Source organism: Ammospiza nelsoni, chromosome 6 (genome assembly GCF_027579445.1).
Source record: "Ammospiza nelsoni isolate bAmmNel1 chromosome 6, bAmmNel1.pri, whole genome shotgun sequence".
Lineage (NCBI taxonomy): Eukaryota > Metazoa > Chordata > Aves > Passeriformes > Passerellidae > Ammospiza > Ammospiza nelsoni.
This window is the reverse complement of record NC_080638.1, coordinates 54060245-54083100: the sequence shown is the minus strand read 5'-3', so window position 1 is coordinate 54083100 and position 22856 is coordinate 54060245. Positions and strand designations below refer to the sequence as shown.

The 22856-nt window shown below is 45.0% G+C and overlaps 1 protein-coding gene across 1 annotated transcript in view; it reads right to left on the bottom strand.

Annotated features, from left to right (window-relative positions):
* Positions 1 to 22856, bottom strand: part of RCOR1 (REST corepressor 1) — an 81807-nt gene that overhangs the window by 33912 nt on the left and 25039 nt on the right. The window contains exon 3 of the mRNA XM_059473847.1: positions 7268 to 7351. Coding sequence (XP_059329830.1) covers positions 7268 to 7351 — 84 coding nt within the window. The remainder of the gene's footprint in view (positions 1 to 7267; positions 7352 to 22856) is intronic.

The window sequence follows — 22856 nt, the reverse complement described above, 5'->3', positions numbered from 1 at the left end:
CCTGACTCCACTACTGTGAAAGGGTTAAACATTCATCTTAATTTAAATATGCATTCAGGATGCAGATACATCAACCTGCAGCAATAATGATGAAAGAACTGCTCTGAGATTTCCACACAGAGCTGCAACAGCAGCTAGCACAGCAGATGACAAACAAAGGGGAAACTGCAGCTAAGTTAGAGGCAACTCAGCCATTTCAGGGATACACCCACAGCCTTTGAATTCTGGTTATCATCTTTTTGCTATTCATAATATGCTACTATAAGCATCAAAAGTTGCCTTAGTTAAAACTAAAAATTGCATTCCTTCACCTTTGTCTTTTGAGCATTTTCTGAAGTGCAGTGACTGCAGCTGCTGGGAAGAGTGGTCATGACATTTATATTATTTCTATTGTATTTCTATTTATATTATTCACTTTTATTATTTCTACAGCTAAATTCAAGCAGAACCTTAAATTAAACAGTAATTCTTTCATTTCTGAATTCATGGAAATGCATTCTTCAGCTACTGTATTTACATCCAAGCTTCACAGCTGCCAGGTTCGCTGCATGATATGAAATTTGGATTAGGGATAAACATAAACCCAATTCTGCTTCTACATTAATCCTTTTTGCTGCCACTGGGACAGACAACAAACTGATATTTCTAGGTAAGGAGCACACACAAACAGCACAAACCTAAGTTTGGATTTTTTTGCCATCTTTACTTGCGCAACAAAAGGTCAGCATGTACCTTCAGGAGACAATCACAGCTCCTGAAGTCCACCCCTTAGAGACCTAGCAGCTCTTTTTTCAGTACTCATACATACTACTACCAAAAAAACAAGGAAACCAACACCTCAACAAGTAAAAGCTCGGACACAAACAAGCAGAAAAATCCCAAAACAGAAGCACACTACACATACATCTTCCTCCACAACCTCCCACAGCCCTCAGCCAACTGCAAAAAAAACCCCAACTATAGCCTCAGCTGAGAGTTCAACAACACTTTTTTCTCTCTGGTAGCAAAGCCCAAGCAGCTCCTACTCTCGCATCCCTGGCCAAGGTAGCTGCACTTTCACTGAGCATCAACACAACCTTTTGTGGAGTCACAAACCAGGTCATGACAGAGGACAGAGCGGAGAGCGGATTCAAAATAAAACAACAATTTCAACTGTTTCAAGGACTTTGATTAGGGAATGATGGAGAGGAGGGATTTAAGAACAGCTTTTCTGATACAAGACATATCCTCTGCCTCACTGCTGCTGCCTGAGGAAGGGTGCCTGTGTGCTGGGGAGGACGTGGCTCTCAAATATCCCTGAAGCAATATTCCCTTCCATTTTAAATACATCCTGTAAATAGGGGCTTTATTTTCTAAAAGGGAGATTTTAAGATCAGCACTTTCCCCAGACTACACTCTCCCATTTGTGGTTTTCTGCTCATATTTATTTATTGCACTCTACACCCCATGGAAAATGAGAGCTAATGACGATGTGACAGAGTCACATGTTCACAGAGCTCACAGGGCAAAATAAGTAAGCCAAGGGGAAAGGCTATGTCCAAACATAAGCTCTTCCTAAAACAGCTATGGCCAGACACACACTGAAAACAGAGACCAGCTACATAAATCATGACCAGACACATGCAATAAACCTTAGAAGACATTTTCATGTTCTTTATTCTGATAAGTCATTTTAAATTAGAGAATAGACAAAACAGATTCCCAAGCTTGCTCAACATTCTCTTTGGAAGAAAAACTAGTTATCCAGAGCCCATTTTATGCAAAGACTAACCCTTGAACTAAAGCAAGAGACAGACTCTGGCCACTTAAACCTGCAACCTGTCCTCAGAAATTCTGGCATTCACCATCACAACAGAGAGGAGCCAAAATTCACTTGCACCCTAAGAAGGCTGCTGACACACTAAGGACCGGGGCACACTTAAAAATGTTGTTGGGACATGGGCTTTTCAAATCCTGAATGCCAACTTGTAACTTCTTAGGGTGGAGCACCACCAACTGCCAAACAGTTACCCAGCCTGTGGCACAGCTAACTAAACCTTGCCCATCCAAACACCACAGGGTTAATATCTTCAGTAACCATAGCAACCAGCACTTCTTCCTCCATCAGAGCCTCAGCTGGCACATTACTGCCTTCCCAGCATCAGGTTTTGCAGCACATTTAGGGACTGCTCCCTTTCCCCCCAGCCACAGGACCGGAGCACTCAGCTGTTTCACCTAATTCTGGCATTTCTCTGTCCCCGTGTCCCCTGGTGGTTCTATTTCCCCCCCACAGAGGGAAGGGGGATGTGTGAATTCCCCCAATGTGCATCAAGGCAGGCATAATGTAAAGCAGGGAGCCAGCTGCAGCCTCAAAAGAGGAGATGCCACAGGATAACACAGGAAGGGACTGGTGAATGCTGAAGGTGGCAATGCCAATCAGCCATCAGGTTAAATGGAAGCAGCACTGCAAGACCAGAAGATCCAGCTGCCATCCATGACCCAGTGTCCCACAGGTATTAGGAACAGTGCTTGCCTGCTCATGACACCCCATAAACTGTAAATCCACTGGAGATATCCACCAAGATATCAGTGAGAAAACAAAACTCCCATCTAGCAGCACATGTATTCTGTCAAAAAGAGAGACAAAAAATTAGTTTCAAAGCAGAGCTTATCACTAGCAAAACAATACATCTTCTTTTCTTGTATGCACCTCTGAACTGCAGATGCATAAAAGCAATAATCACATCCTAGCCTCTCTCCCGGTTTCCATGCCTCACTCCTGGGCAGCTGCTGCATGCCAACACTTGCTCACTTCTAAACCAACCCAAAGTCATTTATTTGGTTCCACTCACTGGTGTGCTTGGCACAGAGAGAGACACTGCTGTTTTATTAATAGCTTCATGCTGGCCCAGCTCGATCCTGTGCAGGGTTTCCACAGCATCATTACAATGCAGTTTTCACTATCTCCCCTCCTCCTTCACCACGTGCCACTCCAAGAGAGCAGATGCCTGTCTTCCACCTAGCTGTTCCTGCTCCTCAATGTCACCTTGCTCAAGGCATCATTCTTCCTCCTGTTTCCTTCCCCACCCTCTGTGACAGAGTCCCAGCACAGCCAGAACAGCTGCCCTCCAAGGCACCAAGGCCACAGAGCCTCTTGGGAGTCTCACTTGGACAGCAAGCTCTTTGTGAGAGGTGTGACCCAGCCACAGCACAGGGTATTTGGAGCAGAACTAGAAGGGGAGCAGTTATTTTAAGTCCAAATGTTCAGTTCCTGCGTAGTGACATTTCTTTCTTTCATCTTCAAAAGAGAAAGGACAAACTTCTAGTTTTGGGCTACCTTTGTGACTACTGTGGTGGCACTGCTATGCAAGTGACCCCTCAAAGGCACAAGTCTGGCAGCAGATATGGACCATGTTGGCAGCATTCAACTTTGGTACTAATATGGGCAAGGCAGTAAGTGGTTTGTACCCAGGATTAATGGTTAGCAAGGCAGAGGATTAAAAAAAAAAATCAGCAATATACCAACACATACTTTTGCTTTCGTGTTCTCTTAATACATCCATCATTTCATGACATCCAGGCAAAAGGTTTCTCCAGTGTAATTAAAACATTTCTCCAGCACACAGGGTGCATGGGACCTCAACAAGCTTTTAACTAATTGTGAGAGCCTGGAGCATCAGGTGTGCAGATATCCACCAGGTCTTGGCTGACACACTGGTCTTGCTGGGATTCATTTCAGCAGCTTACAGGAGACCCTCCCACAACCTCCAACAGTTTAGCCAGCCCACTGCCAAACCCATCAGGTGCACTGCTCTGAGCACTGTCACAGATCTGGTCAGTGTTTTTTAGCACAGATTCCCCTTTAACAAGGGTGGGTTGCACAAGTTCCACTGATTGCACAGAACTCTCCTGCTCACAAGAGCTACAGCTCACTCTGAGAAAGAGCTGATTGTGCTGCTTCCATCTTCTTGCAGAGCCTCAGCCACAGGAACAGAGAAGAGCTCTGTGATTCTCAGGCACAGGATGGATTCAAGGCTTTGGAGTACAAACAAAAGAAACCACAGGTACCAATGGGTGCTGACTGGAAGGATTTGTTCACCACACTTCCCCCTGAGAAGCAGCATTGAAATGGATGTGTTAGCTGGGACTCACCAATGTACAGCCCAAGGGGCTACACCAACCTCCTGGAGACCAGAGGAGAACTCCTTCCACTTGCAATTTCACATTGCCAATGAATGATCTCCCCCACCAAAGATAATACATCACAAAAATCCATGGTTTAAAAAGGCATCAAGAAATACAAGAATTCGTCACTTCCCTGGATAACTTCCAGTAGTCAATCTCCAAAAAAAAACCTCCACACACTTGGACATTTCATTTCAGTCTGTGTGGGCTTATTTTGCAGCCATCTATTTGTATTATGTGTGTCTCTTATTATGTCAAAATTTCTCTTTGAGAGAATAATTGACAATAGTCCCCTCTCAATCTCTTTTCATAAGCTAAACAGATGGGAGTTTGCTTCAGCTTCTGTTTCCAAATCGTTCCAGCAGCTCCTGTCTCCACCCTTTTCTCAGTTTTTAAACACTAAAGGCAAGGTTCATTCCCCTGAATGCTGCTGGGTGGAGAGGCAGCTAACTATTCAGTGACTACCTCACTCATTACACCCACACCATCTTCTGGGTCAAGCAGGACACTGGGAAGCTTTGCTGAATTACCTGCCCACAGTTTCCCCAAGACTGCTCTCTAAGCCATTTCCTTCCAAACCCCAGGCTGGATGTAGAAAGCCAGAGATCTCAGTACTGAGATTCACAACCCTGCAGTTGGTCATTAAGAGCCCATTGCTTTGGCAGCAGGCCAAGTGAGGAAAAGACCCAAAGCACTCCACAATACTGTCAGTAGCATTAATTTTATTTACCATCCTGTCCGTCTACCGGCTCATCCACGATTCCATATCAATTCCCACATCACTGATGGAAATGCTGATCATCATCAGTCCTCTCACACATCCCCCTGGATGACATTTAATTTGGATTCACTATAACGATGCCAAGACTTGTCAGTGAACTTGAGGGATACTGGAGAGACCTCCTGGCTGCTGATGTTATTTCACCATAAACCAAAAAGCAGATTAGAGAACTCAGCTTGTGATACATTTAGTAAGTGCTCTACAGCCATTGCAGAGTACTGGTGTTTTGGAGGAAGTTCCCATCCTTTGCAAGGAAGGGAATCAGGCTCTCATGCAATCAGTGCCTAACAGCTCTCTTGAATACATTAGAGCAATAAACTTACTTCTACCAATCAATCCATTTTTAGTTTCAAAAAAACAAAAGCTCCTACCTTCAGCAGGTTTGTTTTTCACAGCTCATTTTTAACAAGTGCCAGATAGAGACAGGAATACCTGATTCCTTTCAAAAGGATCAGCTCAGATTGACACAAAACAAAGCTATGACCAACCAGCCCCCACCCTGTTCTCTCATTCCCTGCACAGCTGCCCTCTTCCCATCTGCCACCCCAAGGTCCCCTCAGCCACTCTCACAATGCTCCTTTGGATTTTTACTATTACTAGATACCTAATTTCTTAACTCCATCCCTCTGTATCAAATAGGCACCCGGGAGGTATTTTTTGTGCCATGTATGGTGCACTAACCTCATACTTCACTTTCCCAAACTCCAAATGAGTATTACTATTTTTTTGCTATACAGCAAGCAAAAACACCTTCTCTTTTGGAAGGTGAACTCACTAGTGAGTCTTACACTCTTACTAAAATATTCAAAATGTTGAGAAACTCATTCTAGCCCCCATCTAATATTCACATTGTTTTCCCCAACTCTTTCACTGTACTAAAAGATAGCTGCCACCTAGTTTTTATTTATCAATGTCAAACTACTTTTTAAATTACCCTTTATGTTAATGACATCTTCTTAGCAAATATTACATCCCCTCTAGGCTCTCTGAGTATATTTCTGTGCCAATTACCACAGAACACTCAGTTGAGAATTATTTTACTCAATTCCTCCTTTTCTTCCTCCATTCTATTTTCTCTCTTCAAGAAATCAGTTCCTATCAGGCAGGAGTTAAAGGTTCCAAAGCTGAGCTGAGATTCAAAAGCCCATGAACAGTCACTCTTCTGGGTGGTGGCAACTATTTCTAGTTATACCTCTTAAGAGGTTTCTAAGAACTGTCAAATACATTCCTCTCCTCATCAGTCTTATTTATTTCAGCATCCAATAGCCAGCAGGGAGCAGACAAGGAGAGAAGGCAAACATGATCCTTGCAAAGCCTTTTTTATCTGCAGATCAGCACCATCATCGTTCTGTAACTTAAGGGGTAACTTGCTCAGTGAACAAATGCCCCAGGGCAGAGCACAGGCCCTTCATGACAGAGCCAGTTGCTGCAGAGTCTCTGCTGCCTTAATTTGCAAATGCCACTACATCTTCACATGTGCCTTAGCATGCATCCCAGGCCTTGGGTCTACAGGAAAATCAGGTATTCACTTAATAGTGCCACCACAAGAACTGCAGAGGAACAGGAATGCATGATTCTCATTCCTGGCCCCCAAAATCAGAAACAAGGTAAAAGCACAAAGTCAAAATAAGCTCTTTTCAGCTGCCTCCCCCCAAAGCGCTTAGGTTTAGTTACTGCATTCAAACTGCAGCCCTTTAATCAAGGAGCCCTACTTATTCATGAGGAGAACTGTAGCTAGACAAGCCTTTCAAACACAGGCTCTGCCATCTGGCAGCAGCACTGAGACTTGTTCCCAGACACACACAGAGCGCTGGTAATTGCCCTCACGTGGACTTGCAAGGCACTGCAATTGTTCTGGAATTTAAAACCTCCATGGGCTCCAGATGTGGATTTGTCTTTGTGGAGGAAAAGGTACTACTAATTATCAAATATTTCCCGGACCCCCCAGCCCCTAGCACTTTTCATTTTGCTCTCCCCCTTTATTTCTGTGGTCTTCTACAGCACCAACAGCAAAAAAAAAAAAAAAAAAAAAAAGTCAATCGTGTAGGTCTGCAGATCAGTAGCTTAAAAAATTCATACCATGGAATAATGTTTGTCACATTTCTCTTGCTTTCCCTGTCCCCGTGGATTTGACACTGAGTAACTGCCCAGTGGAGAACAATCATCTGGGGATTGCTTTGTAGGCTTTCCTTTTTTCAAATTAATTTTAATTCATAATGGAAAGGTCACAGACATAAGCTCTCTACCAAAAGTGGCAACTTTGCATTCTTCAAGTGATACATGTAAGGAAAGAAGGGAATAAAAGTAGTGGAAGAGACTTACATTTTGCTTCAGACAGATTCTGGTTAGGTGACCAGACCAGCATGCCGAGATTCTCTCTCTCCTGACTTCGCCTTGCAAGTTTGGCTTAAGAGAAAACAGACACAAACCAAGTTACAGAGAAAGTAATTTCAGATGCAAAATGGATACAAAAACGACTTATCACACATCTGCAACTTTTAATCAAGATATAAAACCCATCCACAGAGTTAAAACCTCATCTTCCCATTCAGACCTGAGGCTTTTCCTTGTTTCTTCAATGCATCAGCCTCTATATAACATGACAGACACTGCACACCCTCATGCAGCACACTAAGCAGCATACGTTAGATCTAAATTAAAAGTTAATTAATGTTTCTCTTCCAGCACACTTGATTATTTTTCTTCCAGCCATCATTAAATGAAAAAGGGAGGAGCTAGGCTCAGGCAGCAGGCTCCAAGCTCTGGACATCATGAGACTGCAGAGTGCAGACAGATTAACCCTTCAGGGTAGGCACATGCATAAAACCTCCCACACCACACTTCTGAGCACCTCCTGCACTGTCCCAGCAGCCCCTCTGAGCCTCCATGCCCCATACAATCAGGAATGCCCACCCAGGTGACACTGGGTCCCTCAGGTCACAAGCAGGTCCCAGTCTCAGCTGCTCCAGAGAAATCAAAATGCATCCACACCCACATTGAGACACAAACCCACACTCAGACAAGTCTGTTTTTAACCAGCTTAACACCTGGCTGGCAGGAGAGCTCTGAAAGTCTCAAGTGAAGATCTACAGCTGCACATAGTTTGTAAAAGCAACTTCAAACTAAGGTATGTTTCAAGAGCAAGCTCTTGTCAATTCTGATGATGTTCGGTCACAAGCAGTCAAAAGAAGGAAGAGGATGAGAAGAGGAAAAAAAGCAACTCCCTCCTTTGAGTCAGCACACACACAGCCAGCCCAACCACCCGCCCTGGCAGAGAGAAACTTGCAAATCTTGTTATAAATGAGTACCTGCAGTGCTATTTCCACTACAAAATGCCACATAACGCTCAAGTTTTATGCAATATTTCAACACATATTTTCTCTGTGCTGTGCAATTAGACATATAACCATCACTGCATGATGCATTCAAACAGGTCAGAAAAGATCTAGTAACACAAAGTTACATTACACTACTGTGAACACTCATGGTTTCACCACTGTTTTTAACCTGAAATCTGCTCAGCTAAGAACAGTCAGGATTCAGATGACAAAAATATTTTAACATTAAATTTAAAGTACAAATAGCACATATTAAAAATAACCACCTGTCAGCAACATATCTACACTGAACTACCATGTTTCTTTCACAACAGACACCATGATTATCTTTCACTCAGGTTTTTGGGAAGGTTTCACGTTGTTTTATTTTAGGGTGGTTAGCAACTGCACATACAAGGTATTTTGCACGCTCTGCATGTTCATTACTTTCCAACTAGGCAAAAAAAAAAGGAGTGAGAAGAGACAACATCCTCTGTTGGCAAGAGATGGGAGGTGAAGACCAGACACAGAACACAAAGAGTGTCTGAAATTAAAATTACAAGTCTTGAAACATTTGGCATTAAATTTTACCTTCTTCCTCATTTCAAGTCTGGGCTGGAATGCAAAGGAGTCAACCCTAAGCCTCCCCTTTATCAAATTTTTCTCTTCAGTCTCCTTATCCAGGACAGCCTGTTCTACTGAAGTCTAACATGGGGTTCATAGAACAGAAGAGTAAAAAGTCTCTCTCCTTACTTTAACCTACACTGAAAAAGCACATTCTTATCCCATAAAAATACTCAAAGACAGCAATCATCAGTCAGGTGTTCATGAATTTAAACACTTCCATCCCAATCCCAACACACCCCCACCAGTACCCACTGCAGCTCAGGGGATGCCCAAACACTGCCAGGTGAGGTGTGACACCAGGAAATGTCAGCCTGCCTTTAGCAGAGAACCCACCTCAATCAGGAAAAGGAAAGTTTTCTCTCAATTTAGCAGTCTGAACCTCCTCTGCCCTGGGACACATGAGGTGCACATCGCAGCCCAGCTGCCCTGTCAGGAGCAGGGCTCCATTAGCTCTGCTCAGGTTGGGTGAAGTTTCACCTCCCATGGTTAAAACCCCAAGTTCGGCTTTGGGGCATTGCAGAGGGAACCCCACAGCCCTTCCAGGTGATACCCAGTGCAGGGAGGTGCTGCAGGACCTCATGGCACCCAAAAGCAACGTGGCCAAACGTGCTCCTCATGCTGCTCCACAGCTCTACAACAGGAGCCCAGGAACCCCCTCTGCCAAGGAAATGCCTTGGGTTAAGGAGCTACCTCCTTCCAGCCAGGCATTCCCTCCTCCCTGGGCACCACACACAGAGGTGCCTGCAGATGCTGGGCTTCATGCCACCCTCAGGACCCCCATTTGCCCAATTCCCACAGCCAAGTGTCAGTTCCTCTCTCCTGCCCCTCTGTAGCACCAACCAGCCAAGTTACACTGGGCTCATCAAAGGGTGTGGAGCAGCACCTCCAGTGTTCCTGCAACTTGTCCCCTGCTCCACCTCTCCACCCAAGCCCACACCTATCCACCCTCGGGCCTCATTCCTTGACAGCTGTAGAGGCCACTCCAAGGCACATACAGTAGGGTTATGCTGAAACTCATGCTTTTCTGCAAAGGACAGAAGCACCTAAAGGCTAACACACATAGAAAGATGGGAGTGGCGTGCTCCTCAGGCATCCATAAAGGCTGATTCTCCCTCCCTACATTCCAAGATGCTTGCCAGGGCCTTCACCTTCTGGCACCACATCCTCCCCAGCACCCCTTCTCAAGCCCACAGCCCCACATTTACTGTGCCTCATATGTAAGGCAGACATGACAGGTTTTCTTCCAGAACAGTGCTGACCCCACCACAAATATACACAGCATAATACTCTTACTGCATGATGTACCAACAAAAAGCTTAAGAGCTTGCTCAGAATTTGGAATCACATTGAAATGAAATCACTGCTTCAGAGCATCAGCCACGAGAGCAGAAGAGGGGCCTCAGAGCAGAGTGGCTGTTCCATCCCTTTATAGCACCATTCCAAGCACAGCTGCAATGCTCACCAACACTGTCCCATGCTTCTGAACAAGGACTATCAGGATGAATTCTGACACTCTGCACTTCAGTGATAAAGCTGTAAAGATAATTCAATTTAATCTGTTGCATATTTCATGTAAAAATAGCCAAGTCAGAAGGGCAAGGGTTATTCTTTTTTTAGGAGAACAGATCAATTTAAGATCAATGAGGTTTGCTTGTTTAAGCAACTGCAGTTAAACCAGTGCAACCTGTGCTTAGAGAAGCTGTATAGTGGCAGACAAGATCTGACATTTCAGGTCATCCTACACTTTCATCTAGCTACCCACCAGGTATTTGTAAAGTCTCTGCCACAGCCATTAGCTCCATGTCAGTGGTTGTGGGAGCCAACACTCTGTAATCACTTTCCCACTGTTGGCTTTCCCATTTGTCCCAAGTCTGTCAGGAATCATGGCTGCTTCCTCCAAGAGGAAAAACCTCCTACTACAACCAGTACCCCCTAAATTTTGTTCCACTATCAGAATTCACAGGGAATGCAAACTTCCAATGCCTTTACCCAGGCAGAGAATGCAGCCCCAACCAGGCACAGTAGTATCATGTTGCTTTTTCCACAACAGTTACCATATCTGTCTCTTTTCTTACCACTAGAATATAACCCCTACTCCACAGACTATACACTAAAACTCAGGAGAGAACCAATCCAGCCTAAAATTCACTTTGAGAAGAAAAAGGTATTTTAAGAGTTTGTCCCATTTTACAGATGTGGTTTACTGCACAAGCCCAAAAAGTTCTACTGTGGAAGGGAGGAAATGAAGCAGAGCAGAAGACATATATATCACTATTATTCTAAAATGTTGTGGAGGGGGTTTGGAGTTCCCCTCCCCCAGAGCTGTGAGGGCACATCTCAAAACCAGTGTGCAGAAATACATTGATTTGCACAGGAGAGAAATTACACAGCCCCTTTATTTCCCATCACTTCTTCCCAAAGACTGAGGCTCTCCATCCCTGGGGGCTCCCTGAGCTAATAATGCACCTGGACATGCAAGAGCAGCACACTGCAAGATTTGGTACCCTGATCCACAGCAGCTAAGGCTCTCCTCACCTCTACCCATGAGCTGTCAAGCCAGGACATCTGCTAGGAAAAGGGAAACAGGGATTTCTCCAAACTACCAAAGGAACTGCCAAAGGTCACTGTAGCAGTGTACATCCATCAAGTCCCCCCTACAGGTCAGAGAGTATCTCCCCTGTCCTTCTGACCCCTCCCAAATTTCAAGTTAGCCATGGAAACAGTTGTATCAGAAGGAAATAATCAGAAGGTTCAAGAGCACCACTGCTAAAGAGCATTGTTTCCCCTTCCACCATCTACTTGACAAACCAAAGCAGGGCATCTACCTGAGCTTTAAAAATATAAAAGTAATCCAACAAAAAAAAGCTATTAGCTTTAACTCCATACCAGTTCCTGGATTTCTACCACATATATTTAGAGACAAGAAGAAGAGTAAGGAAGTAGAGACAGTCAGGATACCTCCCTCACCCACAGCACCAGCTTAAACTACCTTAAGGCCCACGGGTGGAATGGACACCATTCACAAAGAGAGTGCAGGAAGGCAAAACACTGTCTGCAAGCAGGAGCCCAGCACTGAGCAGCTTCAGCCTGACACATGACATTTTATTTTTCTTCCCCAAGTTAGAGAAGAAACATGCCAGAATAAACTCAGTAGGAGCAGAGGCCTCTCAAAGAGCCACCAAGCACTCTGTCATCTGTTACTTTGCTTCTGTGCAAGGCAGCAGTGCCAGCTCCCACTCGAGTTCCTGCACTTGAGGGACCTGCTCTGTCTCACAGCTCTCCCCAAGGATGCTGCATGATCCAGGCACAACTGTGAGCCATTCAGGAGCTTTACATTTCCTTTGGACACCTGGACTGACCTCCTGGAGAAAGGATACTCCCCTCCTGCAGATGACAAGACACATTTTGCTCCTAGTTGCATCCTGCCCAAGTCGAAGTGAGGCTTGGGCAGGATGCCTCCAGCATTTTTCCTTCTCCATAACCCTCTCAGTAATCTCTGATGTTGTTGCTGTTGCTGTTTGCACAAGGCATTTCAGAGCTATTGAAACCCTCTGGATTTCAAAGCAAAGCACAGTAACACATGACTGTGTGAGGGCACTGCAACACACACCATGGAGAGTGGGACCTTGCTCTAGTCAGCTGCTTCTGTTATTTAGAATAAGGTAACTCAGAAGAGTAGGTCCACAGTCAGGTGCTGGATACAAACACATCCTTCTGTACCTTCTCTAGGAAGCAAACAGGAGCCTTAAACCAAAGTTTAAAAGCACTTGCCATAAAACTACAGGCAATTCTTCAGGCACTGATCTTTTGCAAAACAACAGGTAAGAATATACTTCCAGATCTGAACAACATCTTCCATGAAGTTAATAAAGATTATACAACAACTGAAATACTCAAGGTGAAGGATGGCAAGATTCCCACCTAAAAAAGCTATTCCTTTACTAACAGCACTTACTGATCTCCCCCAGCTGATACTAACTCATTTTTAAATCACACAGTGCAGATCTTAAAAGAAAGTGTAAGAAACACCTCTTCCTTTTAATATGCAACCCTGAGCATTATATATAAAACATGCATTGTGTAATATCCAAAGGTGAATAGATGCTTTTATTGTTTGGAAGAACTGGAGCTGCCATACAATAACTTAGCTGCTGAATGCTTCTTAAAGCAGTTTTGGATCAAGTCTAATGTATTTACTTCTAGTGAAGTGAGATTAAACAAGTGCTTCCATTCCCAACTCTGCATTTTCTTTGTCAATGCAGAACTTAAATTTATTGCATAGTGTAAAATTCCCTGTTTACAGTACCCATGATGGCTGTTAAACAAAATAAGACAAGGGAGGCACAGGCTCCCAGAGCACAAAAAAATTCTCTTATGGGTTCACTGGCATTACTCAAGCTCACAGTGTAATTGTAAATGCACAGCTGTGGTACAACAGCACAACACCTATGTGACACAAGAGAATTCAAACAAAATTCAGGGTCAGAAGAAAAGCTTTTTCCACTTTCCTTCCTCACTACTGGCACTGGTGTCCCAAGCAGCAACTCAAAGACATTTGAAGAACTTTGCTGCTCATCTCCACTTCCTCCTGCATGTGACTTCTCCCTGAGTCAGCAGATAATGCTTGTGATCCCCTTTCATTCCTGTTTTCCAAGGACTGCCTAGTCATAGCAGCTGGTACTTCATAGAAATACCATCACTGAACAGACTATAGCAGCATTAAATGAAACAGAACTGGAATCCTGCAAACTGAGAAACATTTTTTAATTAAAAAGCTATAAATGAAGCAGCAGTTAGCTCTTCCTATACACGACTACACCCGGCTGGCACTATAATCTATATGCAAATAAAGTTCTGAGGGCATTTTTGTATCTGCCTAGGGAAACAAAAGCAACTATTTGGGTTTCTATACAGAGCAGCAGCACTGGAAACATGGAGTCAAGAGCATTACTGCCTCAAAATGACTGTAGGTGCTGTGCTACAAAACTCCACAGTATCATGTTACAACTGTGAGCAAAATATTGCTTTAAAAATTACCCAGTTAAAGATTAATCACCCAGCAATGATTACAAAGGTCACTTTGCAGTGATAAAAATTATTACCATTAGGAGAACTGAAAGAGAAAATGAGAAAAAGCATAGATGGTAATAGCTGCCTTTTCTCTAAAGTAATCTAGTTCAACCCATCCTAAGTTTAAACTCTGCATCTTTATATTATTATTTTAAACCTTTTAAGAACACATCTGACCCAAGATGCCTTTCCAGTTTAACACCCAACTGTAACACAAAAGCTGTGCCCTACATTCTGCCCACAGCCCAGGCCAGACCGAACAATAAAGCCAGAACAGATGTTGAGGCCTTGCCTTGTATTTTCTTCTTGAATAACACGAGCCTGTTCATTCCCTCCTGCAAGCAGGTGGCACCAATGTGCAGCCATAGATGAGGTCTGAATAACTATACAAGCAAACAGCCTTTCCATATGCACTTTAAGTGTGCAACATTTTCTACACCCATACAATTCCAACCTGAGCTCTTCAGTGAGTTCTGCACACATAAGCCCTGCAATCCACACACAGGCAGGAAGCACATTACCCCACCAGGAGCATGAATATAGCCCTGCACATGCTTAGCATTGAGCAGCACACCTATGCTAATCACAACGGGCTTTTGTCTAGACATGGCTGGGCTTTTGTACTGAAACCTGAAAGGGTTAGGGTTTTTTTAAAGAGAAAGTATAAAATTAAGAGGACAGAAAATGCACATTTGATCAAGATTTTATCAGACATCTCTTGCAAGCCTTTTAAAAACACCATCCACTTTTTTTGTTTTTTAAGGAGGACAGCTGTTAACTATACCACAGCAATCCTGAATGCACAGCCAGAAAGCAGCAACCAGAACAAAGCCAAAGCCTGCAGCACTTGTGTGACACTGAGCTGATGAGGCTCACCTGCCCTCCCATGCACACTTCTCCCTGCTCCACAGCTTCTGTTCTCCCTAACACGATGACACTTCTTTCTTTCCTTCCTTTTTCCCCTTCCACGCTATTCCCCTTCCAGTCTCATTCAGGTGACCAAAAAGTTACACAGGAATGCCTACATGCACGCAAGTTAAAATCCACATATTGAATTTAATACACAGAAAAGGAACAACAATAACACAGCAGTTTCCTCAAGTGCTAGGTCCTGTGCTGCTGACAAACATCGAGACACTGCTGAATCTATCTGAAGCCAAAGAACCTACTCATGAGGAAGCAAAGATAAGGCAAACAAACCCTCTCTCTCCATCACAGATCTTGATTCTGCTGCCTCCCCTGATCTTTGACAATCAGCAACTCCTACATGCACAGCTCCACATTCATACAGCCTCCCAATTCTTTACTAAGCTAGCCCTCAGCTCTTCCCACCCACTGAACAGGGTCCTCTGTTGTGTTCCCTTAAGAACAAGAGCAGCTGCTTGGGCCAGTCCTGCCCATTATTCACAGGCAGCACTTAGGAATAACAAGACCAGGACCAGCAGAGAGACTTCCTGAGCTGGTACTGTATCTGCATCACTGGATTTAATGGCCCTTCATGGAAGGAGGGAGTAAAAAAAAAAAAAAAAAAAAAAGTCCATCAAATAGACTAATCCTTTTTGAACCCATTTATAATTTTGGCATCTACAACATCCTGTGGCAGAGTGCTTCAATTTAATTATATGTTTGTTGTCTGAAGGAGAACAAAGAAAGCCCATGCACACACTCCCTTCTCTACTCTAAAGCTGCTACCCAGCCATTTCATTTGGTGGCCCCATTTCCTGCCTTATGAGAAGCAGAGAATAACTGCACCCTGTTCACCTCATTCGTGCCTCTTGCTGTTTTACAGATCTCCTACTACACATTCTCAGTCGTCTGCTTTCCAAGAGAGGCAGTCCAGGCTTTTCTGCTTCTCCCTCGTATGGAGATGGGAAACAAGAACAATTCCTGTACTTTAGTTATCTTACAGCTGTCAGCAGCATGTACACATGGGGGAGGGATGGGAATGGGACACAACCAGAACTGTACACAGTGTTCAAAGAGAGGGTACAACACAGGATTTATAAAACATGCCGTAATGAGGTGTTATTTTGTTCTCAGATGCTTTCACAACAGCTTTTAACAATATACTTGCTTTTCCATTATTACCATTGAGTTGATGAAAAAAAACACTGTCTACCAAGATCTTTATCTGGAAAGGTAACACCAAATTTAAAGACCACTGCTGTACAAACAGTTAAGGGCAGTTTAGAGGCCACTACTGTACACACACAGTTAAGGGCTGTTCCACCCTACTCTCCCCCTCAATATTAGTTAGCACATAACAAGTGCCACCTGTCACAGGACTGAACACTGTGCCCATTCCCTCCATTTAGCAGATGCCCACACTCCCTCCCCCCTGCTGCCCCCTCCTCCCATTCACACACTGTTTTCTGACAAGAGAACAATCCAGCTGCTAGTAGTAAAAATAAGGTGAAAAACAGAAATAACAAGATACATAATTTGAAATGGGGAATACACAAGTGTTACTTTATTTGGAGAGTGACAAGTGCAAGAGTGACTCCCCTCCACCCTCAGGTACAGGACACCCTTGGCTTCCCAAGGCTTCTTTCCCCAGGAAAAGTGACACAAGGAGCTAGAAGACAAGAGAAAAGTTTCTCGGACCTTTCATCTCCCCCTCTTCCCTTTCCTGCTTAACAGCAATGCTGCCTAGACCACCCATTCAAGTAGTCCCCATTCCTCAGCTCAGGCCACCCTTTTCCATTCCATGGCAAGACACACAGGCTGCGTTTTACTCATCTTTCCCACACGTTAAGAACCAGCTGGCCTATTTCTATTGCCCTATGCAAGAAGAAACTAAAAAAGTCTCAAGTGCTCACTAAGCACAATGTACTTTTTGGTATTTTTAGCAACACCCCTTCCCACCCATCAAAAGTTCACAACAGCCTTCTTTTCAGATAGCTTAAACTGATTAGTGGAAGTAACAAGTGGCTAGGAAGCACCAATGACATAAAATGTAGATTCTTGGTGAACAGAGTGACTGGTTTTTGTTTTTTTTCCACTTCCAAAAACCTTGCCAGGATGACAGTCAGGAACATATCTGACTAACTAGAACCTAGTCTCCAAAGAGTATGGGATGTGGGCACCTCTCATCCTCACCCCACACCTCAGGAGATCAGAATACATTTAAAAAAACTAATGACCAGCTATTCTCAATGGCTTACAAAATAAGGCTGCTGGGCACACATGTTACTGCTTGGCAAGACAGTACAGTGAAAGACAAGCAGACAGGACATACTCATGTCTGCATCCAGACTAGAGTCAACCCAAAAGGACAACTGAGAGAGAAATTCCATGTTACTCTGCTCTTACAATACCAAATATTTTTACACAGTCCAATCAACCGATCAAGCACAGTCAGCTCTCAAAGACAGTAAAGGTTTGTCACATTATTATTCTTTAAAGCCTGGGTCAAACACCAACACTTCTCAAGGCCACAAGCAGGAAAACCCATCACACAACAGCAGCAAACACATCTTCCAAACTCAGCTGAGTGCTCTGAATAGGCTGGACATCCACCAAGGAAGGCACCACCACGGCACCTCCCTGATGGAGGCAGTGTCCTCCAAGGGCAGCAGAACCAAGCCCTGCCAGCCTGCCCAGGAGAGGCCTCACCTCTGTGCTGAAGTCACCTAAACTATCCCATTTCTACCCAAAGCTGGTTTGACAGAGGTGGCCTGGCTGGCAGAGCTGTGGAGACAGCAGCCTCTGAAAAGGGGACACGGTGTCCTCTCCCAACACAGCCACCTCCAGAAACAGATACCTGTCCTCGGGCCAACGCCAGCACACAAGAAGCTTATACATCAAATCCCACCCAGCACTGAGTCATGCACGGTGTGGTGTGCAACTGCAATCAACAGGCCGCGAGCATGCCCAGTTTAACCCACACAAATCCGACTTCTAAACGTCTGTGACAGTTGCATATCCTCCTCTCACCCCCATCCAAGACACTCTTCCAGGTCCTTATCCTCACAGCACCCCTACAGCAGATGAGAGCTTTTATCAACACACACACACGCAAAGCTGACTGCCGGGCTTGCAGAGGCTGAGCAAGGTTTCCCCAACCCCATATAAGAGCCCGAAGTGTGGCTCATCCTCCCTCATCACCCCACTCTCAGAAATGCTGAAATCAAATAGGGACCCACAGATAACACATTTGTGATATTTCAAACCAGATCTTGAAAACTCAGTCTGCTTCCAGCTCTCCTCAGAGATGACTGGTGCATTCATTAGCCCACAAGCTCCCCAAGGTACAGACAGTCCCTCTCCTTTTGTCTGCACGGGGGCCACCTCCACAGGGTGCTGTAAGGATAATATTCATACCCAAAAACACGAAGTCAGATTTAACATGCCCTTGAAATGCAGGCGGCTCCCGGATCACAATTTTCCAACAGATTTCACAAGTTAGTTTGTTTTTTCCCCATTTCTGCCAAACTCAGAGGCGCAGTACTGACTATAATTAAAACATAGCGAACAACCATGGCATCCTGGTTTTAACATTCAACTTTTACTAAAAGACTATCCAAAACAACTTATCTGGTTTCTCTCCTTCTCCTGCCTTCAAAGAATCTCAGAACTAGTTTGTCCTGCATCTACATTAATAATCAGAGCAAGAACGCCGTGTGATAACAGGAGAGGCTAAGCAATCCATCACAGCTGCACAGCAAGCACTGCCTTGCACTCACTCTGCAGGTTTCCCACTTCGTGCTGAACCTAGCTGATCCTAAAAGGTGCCAAGTAACAGTGAGCCAAGCCCGGGAGACACAGGCTCTGGGCATTAAGCAGCAGCAAGTACGCTCGCAGCCCAGAGGAACAAAACAGGGGCAGAGCTCTGCAAAGACAGGGGCAGAGCTCTGCTGGATTTTCCTGAGCTGCCTCTGCTTTAGGATTACAAACGCTCCTTCTGCAGTGCCAGCATTTGCATACCACAGCATATTTACAAAGAAATCAATCGGGACACGAGCCCGGAGGTGAACACGGAGAAGAGGCCCGCAGCACTCGGGGCAGCCTGCAGAAAAGCTCGCGGCTTTCTGCTCAGTCGCTCCAGGGAAAGGCAAACCGGCAGTGAAATAACACAGGATCCCCTTCCCCACCCTGCCTAACAAAGAGCACACAAGTTTCAGGCACAGGGCCCTACAGGCTCTCAAACGCAGCCACCACGTGGTGAGCGAGCATCAGGAGCAGAGCGCACACAAAGAGCCCAGAAGCAGCAGGAGACGGGGAGAGGGCTGGGAAAGCCTCGGCAGCCAGGAGGCGGACGGGGGAAGGGGAGAGGCAGGCTCCTTCCCCAGCCATGGCCAGCAGGAAGCGAGCACAAAGGGGACAGCGAGGCCAGGCAGATAAGGAGAAGCCCGCGGAATGCCAGGCTGGCAGTGCAGATAAACTGAGGAGCCAGGACGGGGCTGGAAGGAGCCGAGTGTGGTTTGGTGAAAAGCTGAGGGAGGAACCCGGCTTGGCACTGGAGGCAGAGGAAGGGTTTGCACAGCACTCACCTGAGCCAGAGCATGTCGCTCGCACGCTGCAGCACAGCACACACAGCTACAAAATTAACTTAATTTTACTGTGTTCGGGGCCATTAGTCTTTCCAATCCAAGGAGTGAGATCCTATTCAGCACATAAAGGCTTCTCTACTGAGGCTGAAAATTCTTGTTTTCCCCAATTTGGAATATTTTTTAGGCATAATGTATGTTCAGGCCAAAATAACCCCTCTAGGCCAAAATAACCCCTCTCTCCTTTTCTTCCAAAAACCATCATCATCGTGAAAGCAACCAGATCGTCACTGCATATGTTAAGAGCCCAGAGGTCTTATTTTCCCTTTCCACAAATCAGAGAATGGAAAAAGCAACAGCAGCAAAAAAGTAGTGGCCATCCCCTAGCAGCTGTTTGACAGGAATACAGATGTGCCTCCCTGCACATCAGTTATGCTGCCCCACACTGCTCTCAATAAACTCAGTGTGGCTTCCCAGTTCATTTGCTTCACCCAGTGAATACTGGGTAACTCCACAAAAGCAAGCAGTGACTCTCCATACTGCACCATATTGAGCTCTAGACACCTAAAGACTCTTTAAGCAATTGTCCCTGTCCTCCCACCTTCAGTGCTACCACCCTGGCCACTGGAACAGACTCTGTATTAACACCTTCTGAGCATCAGTGACCCAAAGCACTTCCTTGTTCTGCCACCAGTTTGCTTCAAATCCCAACCTCAGCTTCCCCCAGGTTGTACAGAAGTGCTTAATGGGGCTTGTACACATGAATGCAGAAGTTAAAAAAAAAAAGCACAGCAACAAGAACAAGGCAGCAAGGGAAACAAAACACGCAGGGACATAAAGAGGACAGAGAGCCTCAGGGGAGGGCCAGTATTTAGAGTTACTGGAGACTGAGAAGCTAAACCATGCTAAGATTGCTGGGTCTTCAAAGGGGGAAAAAAGTCTGCAGAGCATCTTTGAGAACACAACAGCCGTACAGGTGCACATGCAGGCTGGAGCACAGAAAAGCTGAGACATACTGGCACCAGAGAAGAAAGCAGACTGTCAAAACTACAAGACAAGACAGGCCAGTGAATACATATCATTTACCTGTAGCAAGGGGCTCTGCCAAGCATTCTGAGACACCTCTATACTCCTCAGCAGAAGAGCTGTGTCCTCTTCACTTCTGTCCTGGCCTGCATTTTCTCTGTAACTTTCCCACACTATTTATTTCTTTTACTGAAAGATGACCATTTTCCCTGACATCTGGATTTTCACAGGCTGCTCTTTCAATAAAATACTTTAAAGAAGAGACTGCAGGAACAGGTACCATGAAACAGGTTGTAGCAACCTCTATTCTTAGTTCAGCTGAGCTCTGATCCGTGACCAGGAGCTGCAGGTACTGCTGCAACCCTGTGCATTTGAAAGTTTTTAGTCTTCTGCTCTGTGCCACCACTCACATACAAATTGCTACAAGTCCAGTTATATCTATGTTGAAAGGCAAGAATAAGTGTCAAAATAATTCAGGGTACATTGGTTCCACATACTTCTGCTCTTCCTTCTACCTCAGAAAATCCTTCAGCCCCACCTCCCCCCTTGCACATGCACAACCCCTCAGCAAAAGCTTTGCACACATTACACCAACACTTGTTAGCATGGCCAGGGACCCTGCTGAGATCCTCAGCTCCCTAAAGACTCCAATTGGTCTGACTTTCTAACAACAAAGCTATTTGTAGTCAGATATTTATAATACTGGCAGTGATTCTTGGTATAATTACTGATACCTAGCCTGAATATACAACAGCAAAGGTGGAAGAGCCCATAGCCTGTAAAAAATACTCAGGAGTAAACCAGCTTCACCAAACAAAATAACTAAAGCTCCTTTCCTGTGCCAGATTTCTGCAGCATGCTTTTACTGAGCAGAACAACAAGAACATCTTCCTCTGCTTGTTGCAAAGATCCCACCCAAATGATGCCCACAGAAGGCACTGCCTGGCTGTACTGGCCCCAGATGCAAGACTCCAAACATGCCCTTGTTAACACTTCCTACACCTCCACTGCTGCATGAGGGCATCCAGCTGCAACACTGACATGATCACCCTCCCACACCCCCACAGACAGCTCTCCACTATCCTGCAACAGCTGCAGGAGCTTCCTGCAGAAGATACAACAGGTGCTGCTGTGCAAGACACAGAAGGAGCAGAGAAATGGGATTCTTTGAAGCCCAAGACATATACCATTATTCAGTAGGAACATGGTCTAAGTTTTCTGAGCAGCTGAATGCTAGATCTTTGCACCCAGATATTTTTCTGGTATATTAGAAATACGTTACATAAGACTCAGACACCATATATATATGTGTTTTATAGATATATGTATATATATACACACACACACTCTCTCTCTCTCTCTATATTACATAAGACTCAAACACAAGCGTTTCTGCTCCAGCAAGGCCTGAACATCAGTAATGCTTGCAAGATCATTGGCACAAGGCAGGGAGACAAAAAAACCCCTGACAATTCCCAGAAATACAGGATATTCTTTTCCTCCAGGTCATGATTATCCCAGGTACCAGAACAGGTATCCAGGCTGGTAAGGCACATGCTTGATCAACTCACATGGCCTCCAGAAAAACAGTCCCAACAACAACAGTCTGAGACCTGTAACCACCTTCGGCACAGTACCTCAGGCTGCCAAACTGCTGACAGCTGGGCCTTGCCTGTTTCCCTGCCCCCACAGAGAAAGACAGAAGAAAGCTGCTTACAACACTCCATAAAAAACCACTTTCTCATAGCAGTGTTCCAGGTCCACTGCCAGCTGTTCCAGACTTGCAGAACAGGACAATCCCACTGCATCTGATGCTGTCCTGAACCAGAGGCATCAGCTTACACGCAGGAGAGTTTAGATGTTTGTTGCTGCTGAGTTTGGTCTAAATCTGCACAGTCCCCTCCAAAAATCTTCTGTTTCTCCTTCTTCCCCCATCCTCATTCCCCCGCCCCTAGACACAACAGTTTGACGACGTGCAGGAACAGGTTCATCAAAAGACATGATCAGTGCAAGAACAGTTCAACAAGTCCCAGAGCCCTGGCATGTCCCCTGACAACCTCAGCAGCTCCTTATGCAACTACCCCGTCAGTATGCAGAAGAGTCACATGAGACTAGCACAGAGCCTGGGAGAGCAGCTTTTAAGTTATTCCTGCACAAGAAAAAGGAGTGATAATTAAGCAATGTCTTGTAAGATTCCTAGACTCTGTTTGAGAGTCCTTCCTCCCTTGACTAGAGCAGCACACCAAGAACACTACACTCCCTTTTACACAGTTTGTTTAAATATCAGTGCTATCTCCACCAGAGAACTCTGCAGCAATTTCTAGGAAAGATGACACCAGAGCACAGTTTCCACATCCCTGGCTTACTGCCCTTGAACAGTTC